This window comes from Chiloscyllium plagiosum, chromosome 4, assembly GCF_004010195.1.
Source record: "Chiloscyllium plagiosum isolate BGI_BamShark_2017 chromosome 4, ASM401019v2, whole genome shotgun sequence".
NCBI lineage: Eukaryota > Metazoa > Chordata > Chondrichthyes > Orectolobiformes > Hemiscylliidae > Chiloscyllium > Chiloscyllium plagiosum.
This window is the reverse complement of record NC_057713.1, coordinates 65,687,434-65,703,920: the sequence shown is the minus strand read 5'-3', so window position 1 is coordinate 65,703,920 and position 16,487 is coordinate 65,687,434. Positions and strand designations below refer to the sequence as shown.

General features: G+C 41.5%; 2 protein-coding genes across 6 annotated transcripts in view; one reads left to right on the top strand and one right to left on the bottom strand.

The window, feature by feature from the left end:
- LOC122549096 (regulator of G-protein signaling 20-like) overlaps positions 1 to 3,182 on the bottom strand; it is a 242,919-nt gene extending 239,737 nt beyond the window's left edge. For 3 of the 4 annotated variants that reach the window (XM_043688330.1, XM_043688331.1, XM_043688332.1), the window contains exon 1: positions 2,661 to 3,182. In XM_043688330.1, coding sequence (XP_043544265.1) covers positions 2,661 to 2,777 — 117 coding nt within the window. In that variant the 5' untranslated portion in view covers positions 2,778 to 3,182. The remainder of the gene's footprint in view (positions 1 to 2,660) is intronic. The other variant, XR_006311410.1, reaches the window with a different exon arrangement.
- atp6v1h (ATPase H+ transporting V1 subunit H) overlaps positions 2,786 to 16,487 on the top strand; it is a 179,224-nt gene continuing 165,522 nt past the window's right edge. For both annotated transcript variants that reach the window (XM_043688329.1, XM_043688327.1), the window contains exon 1: positions 2,786 to 2,809. The gene's annotated coding sequence lies outside the window, so the exon portion shown is untranslated. The remainder of the gene's footprint in view (positions 2,810 to 16,487) is intronic.

The window sequence follows — 16,487 nt, the reverse complement described above, 5'->3', positions numbered from 1 at the left end:
AATGATCAGATGTGTGACTAGAAAATAAGAACATAAGAAATAAGAGCAGAGTAGGTGTTAAGTGTCAAAAGAAAATCCTCAATCTATGCGAATACATTCACCCCAATACCCTGAGCTCATATCTTGTGCAATAACCTTTTATGCAGCTAGAAATAATTGCAGCATGTGAGCATGGTAATGTAAAATACCTATTAGTAATGTTATTAGGAATGCACTTACAGATGGGATTCAAAAAATACCTGCTGTGGCCTTTGGCTCAAAATGAGTAATTGGTTTGTAAATGTTATTAATTTTCCTTAGATTGCTTGGGGCCACTGTTTCCTCGCTTGAGGTAAAATTGGCTAAATGCATGTAATTCACACTAGTTCACATAATTAAGAGATCAATTTCTATTAATAAGATATTTTTTATTCATTCATGGGATGAGGATGTCATTGGTTAGGCCAACATTTATTGCCCATCCCGAATTGGTCAGAGGGCAGTTAAGAATCAAACGCAATGCCGTGTGTCTTTTTGTTGATGCTATTTTAAAAATTGGCAGAATAAAATAATTACTGTTGAAATAAAGGTTATTCAATGATTTCAATCATCTATGGCCTCACTTAATAGGCATTTATTTGAAAGGTTTACTAATGCAACTGTAAAGGAACAATTATTTCAAGAATAGCTGAGCATTCATAAACAAAGGCACTTTTAGTGACCTGGTCCAGGAAGATATTGAGTTGCAGAGAGTACATTTGAGTTCAAATTTATTTCTTGAGGGGTGTTGTGGATCTGAAGCAGAACTATTGAAATACGTGGAATAAAAGTGAGGCAGGATTAACACATAAGTACTGGAACTTGCACCCTCTTCACTGACACCAACTATGTTAATGCAAAGATGACGATGAAAATTTATCAGTGAGATGTTTAAATTGCACTCAAACAACTGCCAAGTATCATTTAGAAACAAGAATAGTAATGTGAAAATTTATAAAACAACAAGAAGTTATATTGTTATTATATAACAAAATTACATGATATATACATATGTGAAGGAATGCCATGATTTGCAAAATATTGTAGTTACATAGAGGTATTTTAACAGTAATACAGCAACTATAATGTACATACAAATGTAGGAAGGATTACTTCAATCACACAGTACTGTAAACAAAATATACTGAAGGAAGGAATTCCAATGGACTAATCATCTAAATCCATGATTCTCTTACATTAAAAGCAAAATTAGTACATATTGTCCCACAAGTGAATAAAAAAATGTATACAACATAATGTGGATCAAATAATGGACTCTGTCAAGGCATACAAACAGTAAAATTGAATTTATTCAGTGGGATACTCCAAAGATTTCAGTGCTTAATTTTCTCAGTGACAAATATCGGATTATGGCCAGGAACTCAGTGAAATTGCTGATGAATTTCTAATGAATGTTTTAAATTGCAACTTAAATCATGTGCTGTTTGTTTATCAAATAGAGAAACACAGAAATTAAGTGGTGGATAAAAATATAATAACTTTGTAGATGCTCCTTGACTCCTTGCATGAGCACCCTGCCTTCAGGACGATCGATTACCAAACCATGAAAATGCAGGTTGTTACGTTATAATGCACTTTCCTTCAACACAAATTTGCTGTAACATGTTTGATGAGTTGGGGATACTGTTTCTATAGCGTAAACCTTTAAAACATGTGTTGGCTGTATTGTTTCTAAAGTGGGGTTTTTTTATAATGTGGGGTTGCACAAGAACGCAACCATCATGTTACAGAAGAACTAATTGTAAACTTCATTATCTACAGCCTTTAACCTAACCAAAATGTTGGTTTTGTAAGGCTTGTTTGCAGACCTTTTCATATCCTTGATTTCTCTAGTACTGTTAATATTATATTATTCCACCATTGTGGAAAGTCAACTTATTTGGATGCAGATGGGATCAATGGACAATTTCCAATATTGAGATTACATTATCATCTCCATAATATTTCATCTGGTGACTGTATGGAACACACATACTTCTGCTGCTGTAATATAATCACTAGCACCACGATCTGAAGTTTTAACCTCAAAGATATTTTCAAATTCTTTCACTGTTGTGATGTACCATCATTAGGTTTATTAATGTCAAGTGTGATCTGAAGTAAAAGCTTCACTTTACTGTTATCTTCCTCAAATGTCTAAATATGTATTGATTTTCATTATCAACCATAAGAAGGCTTGAATAAATGAACAGTTCGATTTACTCAAGTTCATGAAATCAGTCAGGATAACAAAGAATGCTCAGAGTTGAACTAAACCCAGGCAAACATTGTTAGATTTTTCTATCCACATTACACTACACCTTCCTAACTTTACTGTTGAAAGAAAACTATGACACCAAATAGTCACCAGACCACTAACATCTCCTTTACCAGGCCACAGTTTACTATAGCTCACTGAGTATGTTCTCCTTTTTCTGGTAAATATACACATATATTCATCTCAAAGAAGTCTGAGAATGGTCAACATAAAATATTGCGTGGATTGGTAATTTTATTGGGTTCAAATAAAATTGATTATACAGCTATGTCAAAAAAACTTTATCATATACAAATCACGTAAATGTTATTGACTGATAGCATCTCACCGCTGGATTATTTAAGTGATCTTACTCAATATTTACCTTAAGTAGCTGTAGTCCTTCATTTCTCTGCTCATTTTCGATTTGGATGATTTCTGTTGCTTGGCAACCTTCAGCATAGTGTCGAGCTCTGCATCGAGTGAAGAATCTTCTCCACATTGGGGAAAATTAGAGGTATTCCTGGTCTCCAGGTAATATTTTGATTGATAAGAGGATACTTATTTATGCAAAACTTAAACATTAATTTTCATTTGTAGATAGCTGTTTATATATTCTTTACTCTGTGGGAAAGTTCATATCTGTCAAAGCTGACTCTACATAACCTGTTTATAGATGAAGTGGCAAAATAGGATTATCCACAATCAAAGAAATTGTGCCTAACCAATGCACATTAGAATAGCTGACAGATTATCTACAATTTTGTACAGCTCTTTAAATGTGGAGACGAATAAAATAATAAACCACAGTCCACCATCTGAATGTATACACTTCAGCTTTTGTAAGCTGTCTTCAAATCTAGTCACAGTTTAAACAGTAAAATGATGCAGTTGTAATCTGCTTATCAATGGCTGTTCTCCATTTCTGCACTGTACTGCCTTGTGTTAGTATTAGTACATTGTAAAGAACAGATGGCCTTGTCTAAGTGATAATCCTTTGAGTAGAATTGATGGTATTCAGCTTAACTAAATAAGCATGAGTAGTCTGCACATGGCATGTTTCTTCTAAATTTAACATGCCAGCTAAAATTAACTTCTATTAATATCAGTTCGCATAGTGATGAGACAAGAATCTTTTTCAGGCATATAAAGAAGAAATGTACATTTGATTTTAGAAAGGTACACATTTCTCCTTTTTCCTTAATCTTTTGTGGATGTGGATGGTGCTGCCTGTGTAGTGTCTGTGACTAATTCCTAATTGCTGTTGAGAAGTCAGTGATGAGCTTGTTCTTGAATTCTACCGTCCATTTTGTTCTATGCACTGTTAGGGAGAGAGTTCCAGGATTTCAGCTCAGTGACAGTGAAAGAATGTGATACAGTTCCAAGTCAGAATGGTGGTGATCCCATCTACTACACTTGTCCTTTTAGGTGGCAGAGGTCATGGGTTTCAAAAATGATGTTGAAGGAGCCTAAGTGCATCTTATATACGATACACTATTATCACTGCTTATCAATGGTGAACTGAGCATTAAAATTGATGGATGGGGCAATCAAATGAGCTGCTTTGTCCAGGATGTGTCAAGCATCTTCTGCATGGTTGAAGCTTACATCATCCAGGCAAGTGGAGTGTACTTCATCACATACCTAACTTGTGCCATGTAGATGCTGAACAGGCTTTGAGAATTCAGACTGTGACTTAACTCTCTGCAGAACTATTAATCTCTAACTGTTCTTGTAGCTATCAGGCAAGTAGTGAGGAAATCCCCTGCGTGCATTTTGCCTACAAACCATTTTTTTAAGTCTTGAAAACAATAGTGAAGAGAGAAAGCCAAAAGGTAGCTCAATAAAAAGTGTTCCAGTTAAGCTGTGATGCTGCAAAGCCTACTGGTGCTGCATAGTTGGGACTCAGGGAAAAGTTTCAAGTGCAATCGGATAGATCAAACAAATTCTGTGATAACACTGCAGGCCTAAAGCTTGCACTCAAAATATTGTTTGTCTGAGGTGAATTTTGAAATTGAACAATTGTGCTCAACAGTTACGATTGCTCTGGTAGATGAATAGATGGATCTGATAGGAATTGATTTTTAAAGGGTCCCGGAAACTTAGCCAACTTGTAGTTCTAGAAGTCAATTGGTCTGGGACAGCTATTTTAAAAGGCCATCAGTGTTCATCTTATAAAATAAAATGTAGCTTTAAACAACTTGACCAGAACAGGTAATTGACCCCGAGTAGCAGGTAGACAGAGTGGTTAAAGAAGGCATTTGGTTTCATTGTAATTAAATTAGATTCCCTACAGTGTGGAAACAGGCCCTTCGGCCCAACAAGTCTACACCGACCCGCCGAAACTAATGCACCTAACACTACAGGCAATTTAACATGGCCAATTCACCTAACCTAAACATCTTTGGACTGTGGGAGGAAATCGGAGCAAACCCACACAGACACGGGGAGAATGTACAAACTCCACACAGACAGTTGCCTGAGGCGGGAAATGAACCCATGTTCCTGGCGCTGTGAGGCAGCAGTGCTGACCACTGACCCACTGTGCTGCCCCATGGTCAGCTCATTGTGTATAGGAATTGGAATGTCATGTTGCAATTGCACAGGACGTCAGTGAGGCCATTTGTGGAGCACTGTTTACAGTTCTAGTCATGCTGCTATAGGAAGATTATTATTAATTTGGAAATGGTGCAGAAAAAAATGACAAGGATGTTACTGGGTCCAGCGAGTTTGAGTTCTAAGGAGAGGCGGGACAGGCTGGGATATTTTTCCCTGGAGCAAAGGAGGTTGAGGGGTGACCTTATAAAGATTTATAAAATAATGAGGGGCATAGATAGCAAAGGTCTTTTTCCTTGGGTAGGGGAATTCAAAACCAGAGGTCAGGATTTTAAAGCGAGAGGAGAAAGCATGGTGGTGGCATGGGGGTGGCATGGTGGCTTTGGGGTGGCATGGTGGCTCAGTGGTTAGCACTGCTACCTCACAGCACCAGGGACCCAGGTTCGATTCCAGCCTTGGGTGTCTGTCTGTGTGGAGTTTGCACATTCTCCCCATGTCTGTGTGGGTTTCCTCCGGGTGGTCCGGTTTCCTCCCACAGTCCAAAGATGTGCAGGTCAGGGGAATTGGCCATGCTAAATTGCCCATAGTGCTAGGTGCATTTAGTGAGAGGGAAATGAAACTGGGTGGTTTACTCTTCAGAAGGTAGGTGTGGACTTGTTGGGCCGAAGGGCCTGTTTTCACATGGTAGGGAATCTAATCGAATTTAAATGGGACCTGCAAAGCAACTTTCTCACACAGAGTGTCATTTGTATGTAAAATGACCTTCCAGAGGAAGTGATAGATGCAAGTACAGTTACAATATTTAAAAGACATTTCAATAGGTACATGAATAGGAAAGGTTTAAAGAGACGTGGGCCAAATGCAGGCAAATGTCATTTGGGAGTAGTGTCATTTGGGGAATCTGGTCAGCATGGACGAGTTGGACTGAAGGGTTTGTTTCCATGCATATGACTCTATGACTCTATCTTCCTTTGTGCTAGGTAAGATTCACTAAAGAGAATCTGCTCCAGATTTCAATCGAATCTAGTTTTGCTTTGGTTCCCTTATACCATAAGACCATAACATATCGAAGCAGAATTAGCCATTCAATCCATCAAGTCTGGCTACCCCTTGATCATGGTTGATGTATGTTTCAACCCCACTCTTCTGCTTTCTTCCATTACTTAGGCCACATTTGGAATATTGTGTGCAGTTCTGGTCGCTACACAGTATAGGAAGGATATTGAGGCTTTGGAGATGGTGCAAAAGAGATTTACCAGGATGTTGCCTGGATTGGAATATATTAGCTTGAAGAATAGTTTGAACAAACTTGGATTGTTTTTGCTAAACTGTTGGAAACTGAGGGGTGATCTCATAGAAGTACATAAAAACATAAGAGGCATGGATAAGGTGAATAGTTGGAATTTTGTTCCCAGGGTAGAAATGTCAAATATTGGTAGGGGTAAGGGGGCGGGAGAAGGATATGTGAGGTGAGTTTCTTTACACAGAGGGTGGTAGCAGCCTGGAACAGACTGTTGGGGATGTGGTAGAAGCAGAGACGATAGAAATGTATAAGAGGCATTTAGACAGACATATGAACAGTGAGGCAACAGAAAGATATAGCCCAAGGCAAATAGGATTTGTTTAGAATTGTATCATGCCCAGTGTAGATATGGTGGGCCTAAAGGCCTTTTTATGTTCTCTACTGCTCTATGTTATTGTTTGATCACTTTTTAGATTAGATTAGATTACATTACATTACAGTGTGGAAACAGGCCCTTCGGCCCAACAATATGAACAGTGAGGTAACAGAAAGATATAGCCCAAGGCAAATAGGATTTGTTTAGAATTGTATCATGCCCAGTGCAGATATGGTGGGCCTAAAGGCCTTTTTATGTTCTCTACTGCTCTATGTTATTGTTTCTATGTTAACCCTTGATTCTCTTACTAATCAAAAACCTGTTAAGGTCTCTGTCTTAAAGAGACTCAATGACATAGCCTCCACAGCCTTCTGAGGCAATGACTTCCACAGATTCAGTACAGTCTGACTGAAGAAATTCCTCTTTGTCTCAGTACTACAGGTTGTGTCCTTGGGTCCAAGCCTCTTGTGGAGAAAGTGAGGACTGCAGATGCTGGAGATCAGAGCTGAAAATGTGTTGCTGGAAAAGCACAGCAGGTCAGGCAGCATCCAGGGAACAGGAGAATCGACATTTCGGGCATAGGGCTTATGCCCGAAACATCGATTCTCCTGTTCCATGGATGCTGCCTGACCTGCTGCGCTTTTCCAGCAACACATTTTCAGCTCCAAGCCTCTTGTATCAGCAGACCTCTTCTTCACATCCAGTCTATCCATGGCTCAATTCTGTAAGTTTCAATAAGATGCCCCTAATATAGATCCAGTGTCCTCAACTGCTCCTCAAATGACAAGACCTTTATTCCAGGGATCATTCTTGTGAAGCCCCTCAGGACCCTGTCCAAGGCCAAAATATCCTGCCTTAGATACAGAGCCCAAACCATTTAAAATGTGGTCTGATCACAACCTTTTCAAGCATCATCAATACATCTCTACTCTTCTACTCTTGCATTCTAGTCATCTTGAAATGAATCCTAACATTCCATTTGCCTTCCAAACTGCCAACTGAGCCTACGTGTTAACCTTAAGAGAATTCTGATTGAAAACTCTTATGCTCCTTTGAGCTTCAGATTTTTGAAGTCTTTCCCCATTTTGAAAATAGTCTTAGAGTCTTAGAGTCATAGAGCCATAGAGATGTACAGCACGGAAACAGACCCTTCGGTCCAACACATCCATGCTGACCAGATATCCCAACTCAATCTAGTCCCAACTGCCAGCACCCTCCAAACCTTTCCTATCCATATACTCATCCAAATGCCTCTTAAATATTGCAATTGTACCAGCCTCCACACTTTCTCTAGCAGCTCATTCCATACAGGAAGCACTCTCTGCGTGAAAAAGTTGCCCCTTAGGTCACTTTTATATCTTTCGCCTCTCACCCTAAATCTATGCCCTCTAGTTCTGGACTCCCCCACCCCAGGGAAAAGACTTTGTCTATTTATTCTATCCATGCGCCTCATAATTTTGTAAATCTTTATAAGGTCACCTCTCAGCCTCCAACGCTTCATGGAAAACAGCCCCAGCCAGTTCAGCCTCTCCCTATAGCTCAAATCCTCCAACCCTGGCAACATCCTTGTAAATCTTTTCTGAACACTTTCAAGTTTCACAACATTCTTCCAATAGGAGGGAGAACTACTGTGTGGAAACAGGCCGCATGGCCCAACAAGTTCACACCAACTGTCCAAAGAGTAACCCACCCAGATCTGATCCCCTACCCTATTACTTTACATTTCCCCGGACTAATGCACCTAACCCACACATCCCTGAACACTATGGCCAATTCATCCTAACCTGCACATCTTTGGATTGTGGGAGGAAACCAGAACACCAAGAGAAAACCCACGCAGACACGGCAAAATGTGCGAACTCCACACAGACAGTTGCCCAAGGTGGGAATTGAACCCAGGTCTTGGGTGCTATGTGGCAGCAGTGCTAATCCATTATCTTACAAGGAATATTTGGACAGACTGTATCTCTATCATTTTAAGTTTAATCGAATGAGAAGTGATTATACAGAAGCATGTAAGACCCTGTGAGTTTGACAGGATGGATGCTAAATATGATTTTTCCTTGTAGGAGAAATGAGAACCTGGAGACACAGCTAAATAATAACTATTCTCCCGTAAGTTCGAGATAAGGAAGATTTTTTCTCTCTGATGGTCACAAGTCTTTGGAATTTTCCTCTGCAGGGATGAATAGAGTTAAGATCGTTGAATATTTTAAAGACAGTGGTAGATAGATAGTTTATGAACAAGGGGCACAAACATCAACAGGGTAGATATCTTGAAGGAAATGAGGACTGCAGATGTTGGAGATCAGAGTCGAAGAGTGTGCTGCTGGAAAAGCACAGCAGGCCAGGAACCTTGATGAAAAGCTTATGCTCGAAACATTGACTTTCCTGCTCCTCAGATGCTGCCTGATTGGCTGTGCTTTCCCAGCACCACACTCTTCAACATAGTAAAGATATCTTGGATATCCAATATCTTCTCCCTGGTAGATACCAACAGTCCAGCAGTGGCAAGATTACCAGAATGCATCAATCTCAATCTAGTCACAATTCAAAAGTTTCAAACAATACCTATTGTAGCAGAATAAACCACACATGACATAATCAAATCATCCAGTCATCTCCAAGGATATAATTTTAAAGTGAGTTAATAAACCACGCATCAAGATGATTATGTTGCTTTGAGTGTCTTACCCAACTTAGACAAAGCCGAAGATATTCCTTGTGATCTACATGTTGATGCTTTGGGTTATGAATTTGAAGAAAATCTTCCGGTTGAACTATTATACTATGGCCAGAGCCAGTCCGAATGGTTGCATTCAGCTGAAGATGAGCAACTACAAGCAATCCAAAAGATCATTAACCAGGAATGACCTGACAGTATTAAAGAAATATCTGAAAGAATTTGTTCAATTTGACCAAGCAGAGACATAGTCATAGAGTAATACAGCATAGAAACAGGCCCTTGGCTCAAACTGGTCCTTGCTGACCATGGTGGCCACTCAGCTAGTGCCAATTGTCCACATTTGGTCCATATCCCTCTAAATCCTTCCCATCCCTGTACCTATCAAAATGTTTTTTTTTAATGTTGCTATTATACGTGCCTCAACTACTTTCTCTGGCAGCCCATTCCACATAAGCATCACTCTCTGCGTGAAGAAGTTGCCCCTCATGTCCCTCTTAAATCTTTTCCCTCTCACCTTAAACCTTTACCCTCTACACCTATTTATGCCCCTCATGATTTATACACTCCACTAAGGTCACTCCTCATTCTCGTTTGTTCCAAGGAATAAAGTTCTATTCTGGCCAATCTCTCCTTATACCTTAGACCTACTGCTCCTGGCAACATCCTCATAAACCCTCTTTGCACTCTTTCCAGTTTAACTATGTTTTTCTTATAACAAGGTGATGAAAACTGTACATAATACTCCAAATGCAGCCTCACCAATGAAAACTGTAACATAAAGTCCCAACTCCTATACTGAATGCCTCAACCAATGAAGGCCAGTGTGCTAAATGCTTTCTTCACCACACTGTCTACCTGTGACGCGGCCTTCAAAGAACTATGTATTTGTACTCTTAGGTCCCTCTGTTCAACACTCCTCAACACTCCTCAGGACCTTCCCATTTACTGTATAAGTCCTATCTTGGTTTGACTTTACAAAGTGCAATACCTCATACTTACCTTTGTTGAATTGCATTTGCCAGTCCTCAGTCCATTCCCCCATCCGATCAAGATCCTCTGTAATTTTTGAAAACATTCCTCGCTATCAACGATACCCCTAATTTTGTATCATCTTGGTAGATCACGATAAATCACTTGAACAGGCAAATAAGTCCAATTAAAAAAGCATTATGCCAGAACATCATGTCCATGTTACATCAGGGACACATTGGTATTGAACTGGCCAGGGATGAATCCAGAGATTCAATGACTCATGAATGCATCTGTGGCATGTCAAATATATCAATCCACTAATGGTGGTAATCTTTAAATCCACAAAATATTCCATCTGCTCTTTGTACAAAAGTAACAGCATACATTCACAGCGCACAAGGAAAATTGTATCCTTGTGACATATAGCTTCTCTAAATCGATCATTGCTCCACAATTTAATAATCCCTAGAAAAACCAGAATCAATGGAATTCAGGGAGCAAACTCTCTAGTGCTTAGAGTCATACCTGGCACATGGGAAGATGGTTGAGATTGTTGAAGATCAAACCTCAGACAGCACATCCTAAACTTCATAACTACTTCCATCTTGAAGGACTAGGACAACAGATACGTGGAAACACCATCACTGCACATCCCCCTCCAAGTCACACTGCATCATGACTTGAAAATTTATCACCGTTTCTTCACTATCGCTGGGTCAAACTCCTGGAATTCCCTCCCTCCCTCAGGCCATTACGACTCTATTTGCAGCAATGGATAGCATCAATTCACAAAGGCACTTCATCATCACCTTCTCAAGGGTAATTAGGGACAGGTAATAAATGCTGACCAGCCAGCACTGCCCACCGGTGAACAAAATAAAAACATAATGAGCATGACCATTGTTGACAGGATAAGCACTGTTTTTAGTTTAATGTGTTTAACCCAGAATGGATAGTATCACACAATGGATCATAAGCGAAGTGAGGAATAGGGAGAGAGAGGAGTTGAACAGGCGGCTACAGGGATGGTGTAGTAGAGAGGCTTTTGGATTTGTGGATAATTGGGGCTCTTTCTGGGGTAGGTAGGACCTCTGCAAACATGATGGTCTTCACCTGAACCAGAGGGGTACGAATATCCTGGGAGGGACGTTTGCTAATGCTCTTCAGGTGGGTTTAAAATAATTCAGCAGGGGGATAGGAACCAAAACTGTAGTTCGGGTATATGGGAGAATGAAAGTAGTGAAATCAGAACGAAGATTTCAAGATCGCAAGAAGACAAGAAGTTGGTTTGAAGTGTGTCTACTTCAACGCCCAGAGTGTCCGGAGTAAGGTGGATGAACTCGCAGCATGGGTTGGTACCTGGGACTTCGATGTTGTGCCCATTTCGGAGACATGGATAGAGCAGGGATGGGAATAGTTGTTGTTGGTTCTGGGATTTAGATGTTTCAGTAAGAACAGAGAAAATGGCAAAAGAGGGAATGGTGTGGCACTGTTAGTCAAGGATAGTATTACGGTGGCAGAAAGGACGTTTGAGGACTCGTCTACTGAGGTAGTATGGGCTGAGAGTAGAAACAGGAAAGGAGAGGAGTTTTCTATAGGTCTCTGAATAGTTCCAGAAATGCAGAGGATAGGACAGCAAAAATGATCCTCGATAGGAGTGAGAGTGACAGAATGTTGTTATGGGGTCTTTAACTTTCCAAATATTGACCGTGAATACTATAGCTCAAGTAGTTTAGATAGGTCAGTTTTTGTCCAATGTGTGCAGGATGGTTTCCTGACACAGTATGTAGACAGGCCAACAAGGGCCAAGGCCACATCAGATTTGGTACTGAGTAATGAACCTGGCCAGGTGTTAGATTTGGAGGTAGGTGAGTGCTTTGGTGATAGTGATCACAATTTGGTTATGTTTACTTTAGTGATGGGAAGGGATAGGTATATACTGCAGGACAAGAGTTATTACTGGGGGAAAGGCAATTATGATGTGATTAGGCAAGATTTAGGATGCATAAGCTGGGGAAGGAAACTACAGGGGATGGGCCCAATTGAAATATGGAGCTTATTCAGGGACCAGCTACCGCTGGTAAGTACATACCAGTGAGACACAGAGGAAGTTGTCAAGCGCGGGGAGCCGTAGTTTACTAAGAAAGTTGAATCTCGCTTCAAGATGAAAAAGAAGGCTTATGTTAGGATGAGATGTGATGTCTCAGTTAGGGCGCTTGAGAGTTACAAGGTAGCCAGAAAAGTCCTAAAGAAAGAGCTAAGAAGAGCTAGGAGGGGACATGAGAAGTCATTGGTGGATAGGATCAAGGAAAATCCTAGGGCCTTCTATCAGTATATCAGGAATAAGAGAATGACTAGAGTAAAGTTAAGCGGAACTGGGTACTGCAGATGCTGGAGATTAAAGTCAAGATTAGAGTGGTGTTGGAAAAGCCAGGTAGCATCCGAGGAATAGGAAAATCGACGTTTTGCGCAAAAGCCCTCCACCCCGAGGTTCCCAGCCTCATTCCTGATAATGGCCTTTGCCCCAAACATCAATTTTCCTGCCCTTTGGATGTTGCTTGACCTGCTGTGCTTTTCCTGCACCAATCTAATCTAGAGTAAAATTAGGGCTAATCAAGCATAGTAGTGGGAAGTTGTGCGTGCAGTTAAAGGAGATAGGGGAAGCACTAAATAAATACTTTTTGTCAGTATTCACACTAGGAAAAGACAATGTGGTCAAGGAGATTACTGAGATACAAGCTATTAGACTAGATGAGATTGAGGTTCACAAGGAGGAGGTGTTAGCAATTCTGGAAAGTGTAAAAATAGATAGGTCACCTGGGCCGAATGGGATTTATCCTAGGATTCTCTGGGAATCCAGGGAGGAGATTTGGCAAGACTTTGGCTTTGATCTTTATGTCACCATTGTCTACAGGAATAGAGCCAGATGACTGGAGGATAGCAAATGTTGTTCCCTTATTCAATAAGGGAAGTAGAGACAACCCTGGAAATTATAGACCCGAGAGCCTTACTTCAGTTGAGTAAAGTGATGGAAAGGGTTATAAGAGTTAGGATTTATAAGCATCTAGAGAGGAATGAGTTGATTAGGGATAGTCAAGATGGTTTTGTGAAGGGTAGATTGTGCCTCACAAACCTTGTTGAGTTCTTTGAGAAGCAGCAGAGAGCAGCAAGAGCTGGGCGGAAGTGAAGTCAGAGCACAGAGGCTGTTGGGAAGGTGGGTGAGTGTTATTTCAGTACTTCGAGGAGAAAGTGAGGACTGCAGATGCTGGAGATCAGAGCTGAAAATGTGTTGCTGGAAAAGCACAGCAGGTCAGGCAGCATCCAAGGACCAGGAGAATCGACGTTTCAGGCATGAGCCCTTCCTGAAGAAGGGCTCATGCCCGAAACGTCAATTCTCTTGCTCCTTGGATGCTGCCTGACCTGCTGCGCTTTTCCAGAAACACATTTTCAGCTTATTTCAGTACTTACCTGGAAGCCAGCGGTCTTTTTGCAGCAGAGAGCGGCAGGAGCTGGGCGGAAGTGAAGTTGGAGCGCAGAGGCTGTTGGGAAGGTGGGTAAGTGTTATTTAAGTAGGTGTGTTCTAGGCCCCAGGTCCTACACAGTAGGGCCTCCTTCCCACCCTCCTCCTCTAACCTAAATTAAAAGTCCACAGACTTGCAACAAAACACGGGGGTCGAGGGAAGTTTCTGTTGAGAAAAAAACGAGTCTTTGGCTCAGGAATCTTCGACAAAGAAGTTGAGAGAAGTGATTACGCCACAGTTGAAGAGGGTGAAGACATGACTGCCAAGCTGATTCAGTGTACTGTGTGCATGATGTGGGAGGTCAGGGACTCTGGTGTAGCTGGCTCGTATAACTGTGGAAAGTGTGTACACGTTCAGCTTCTGGCAGAGCATATTGCAGCACAGAAGAAAGAACTAGATGACCTCAGGCTCAACCGAGATAATGAGATCTTTCTGGACAGGACCTTCAGTGAGGTTATTACACCGACCATACCAGAAGAGAGTAGAAGGGAGAAGACGATGAGAAAGGCAGAGATGAGGCAAGTGCAAGAGACCACGGGGGAAGTACCTGCCAGGAGCAGGTTGAATCTCTTGGAAACCGTAGAGACAGACGTCATTGCCAGTCCGAGAGGTGGTCAGGTCTGCCAATCAGAAATTGGCGTGGAGGCAGAGCCGAGGAGTCAGACATTACACAGAGCCGTGGTAATAGGGGACTCCAGAGTGAGAGGGACTGAAAGGGGCTTCTGCGGCAACAGGCGGGATTTAAGGATGGTGTGTTGCCTTCCTGGTGCCAGGATTAAAGACATCGCAGACAGAATGCAGGAAATCCTCAAGGGCGAAGGTGGAGAGCCAGATGTGGTGGTGCATGTCGGCACAAATGATGTCGGGAAGAAGAGGATGAACATTCTACAGCGGGACTTCTGAGAATTCGGAAGAAGGCTGAAAAGCAGGACATCCAGGGTGGTTATCTCCGGTTTGCTTCCAGTTCCTCGGGCTGAAGTGGACAGGAACAGGGAGATAATGGACTTGAATGTGTGGCTGGGGAACTGGTGCAGGAAGCAAGGATTTAAATTCTTGAATCACTGGGGTAGGTTTAGTGGTAAATTATACAAGTTTGCACTTTAATAGATGGGGGACCAGCATTCTGGCAGGTTGGTTTGCCACTGCAACACAGCTGCGTTTAAACTAAATAGTGGGGGGGAGGGGACATACTGGAAGTTTAAGAAGGAAGTTAAAGGGAAAGTTAGAACAAGAGAAGTCAAGAAAGACAACAGAATCAATGGAGCAGAAAACTCAAAAAAGGATCATGCCGTGAAGTCAAGTGAAATAGGGATTAATAGGAAGGGTGAGCAGAGTAACAAATTAAAACTATTATATATGAATGCACGAAGCATTAGAAATAAGGTGGATGAGCTTGAGGCTCATTTGGAAATTGGCAGTTACGATGTTGTGGGGATAACTGAGACGTGGCTTCAAGTGGACAGGGCCTGGGAAATGAATATTCAAGGCTATACGTGCTATCGTAAGGACAGACTGACTGGCAGAGGGGGTGGGGTGGCCCTGTTGGTAAGGAATGATATTCAGTCCCTTGCGTGGGGGGAGCTAGAATCAGGGGATGTAGAGTCAGTATGGATAGAGCTAAGAAATTCTAAGGGTAGGAAGACCCTAATGGGAGTTATCTACAGGCCCCCAAACAGTATCCTGGATGTAGTGTGTAAATTGAATAAGGAGCTGAAATTGGCCTGTCGCAAAAATATTACTACAGTTGTTAAGGGGGATTTCAACATGCAGGTAGACTGGGAGAATCAGGATGGTACTGGACCCCAAGAAAGGGAGTTTGTGGAGTGCTTCCGAGATGGATTCTTAGAACAGCTTGTGCTGCAGTCTACCATGGAGAAAGCAATTCTGGATCTGGTGTTGTGCAACGAACAGGATTTGATCAGGGACCTCGAAGTAAAGGAGCCATTAGGAGGCAGTGACCACAATACAATAAGCTTCAATCTGCAGTTTGAAAGGGAGAGGGTAGAATCGGAAGTGACAATATTTCAGTTGAATAAGGGGAACTATGGAGCTATGAGAGAGGAGCTGGCCAAAGTTCAATGGTGCATTACCCTAGCAGGGATAGCAGTGGAACAACAATGGCAGGTACTTCTGGGTATAATGCAGAAGATGCAGGATCAGTTCATTTCAAAAAGGAAGAAAGATCCTAAGGGGAGGAAGGGATGGCTGTGGCTGATGAGGGAAGTTAAGGACCATATAAAGACAAAAGGGAAAAAGTATAACATAGCAAAGATGAATGGGAAATCGGAGGACTGGGAAGCTTTTAAAGAACAACAGAGGATATCTAAAAAGGAAATACGCAAAGAAAAAATAAAGTACAAAGGTAAACTGGCCAAAAATATAAAGGAAGATAGTAAAGGCTTTTTTAGATATGTGAAAAGAAAAAAAATGGTTAAGACTAAAATTGGGCCCTTGAAGACAGAAACGGGTGAATTTATTACAGGGAACAAAGAAATGGCAGAAGAGTTGAATTGATACTTTAGATCTGTCTTCACTCGGGAAGACACGAGCAATCTCCCACATGTAATAGTGGCTGAAGGACCTGAACTGAAGGGAATTTATATTAGGCAGGAAATGGTGTTGGAGAGACTGTTAGGTCTGAAGGTTGATAAGTCCCCGGGGCCTGATGGTCTACATCCCAGGGTACTGAAGGAGGTGGCTCTAGAAATCGTGGATGCATTGGTGATCATTTTCCAATGTTCTATAGATTCAGGATCCGTTCCTGTGGATTGGAGGGTGGCTAATGTTGTCCCACTTTTTAAGAAAGGAGGGAGAGAGAAAACAGAGAATTATAGACCAGTTAGTCTGACCTCAGTGGT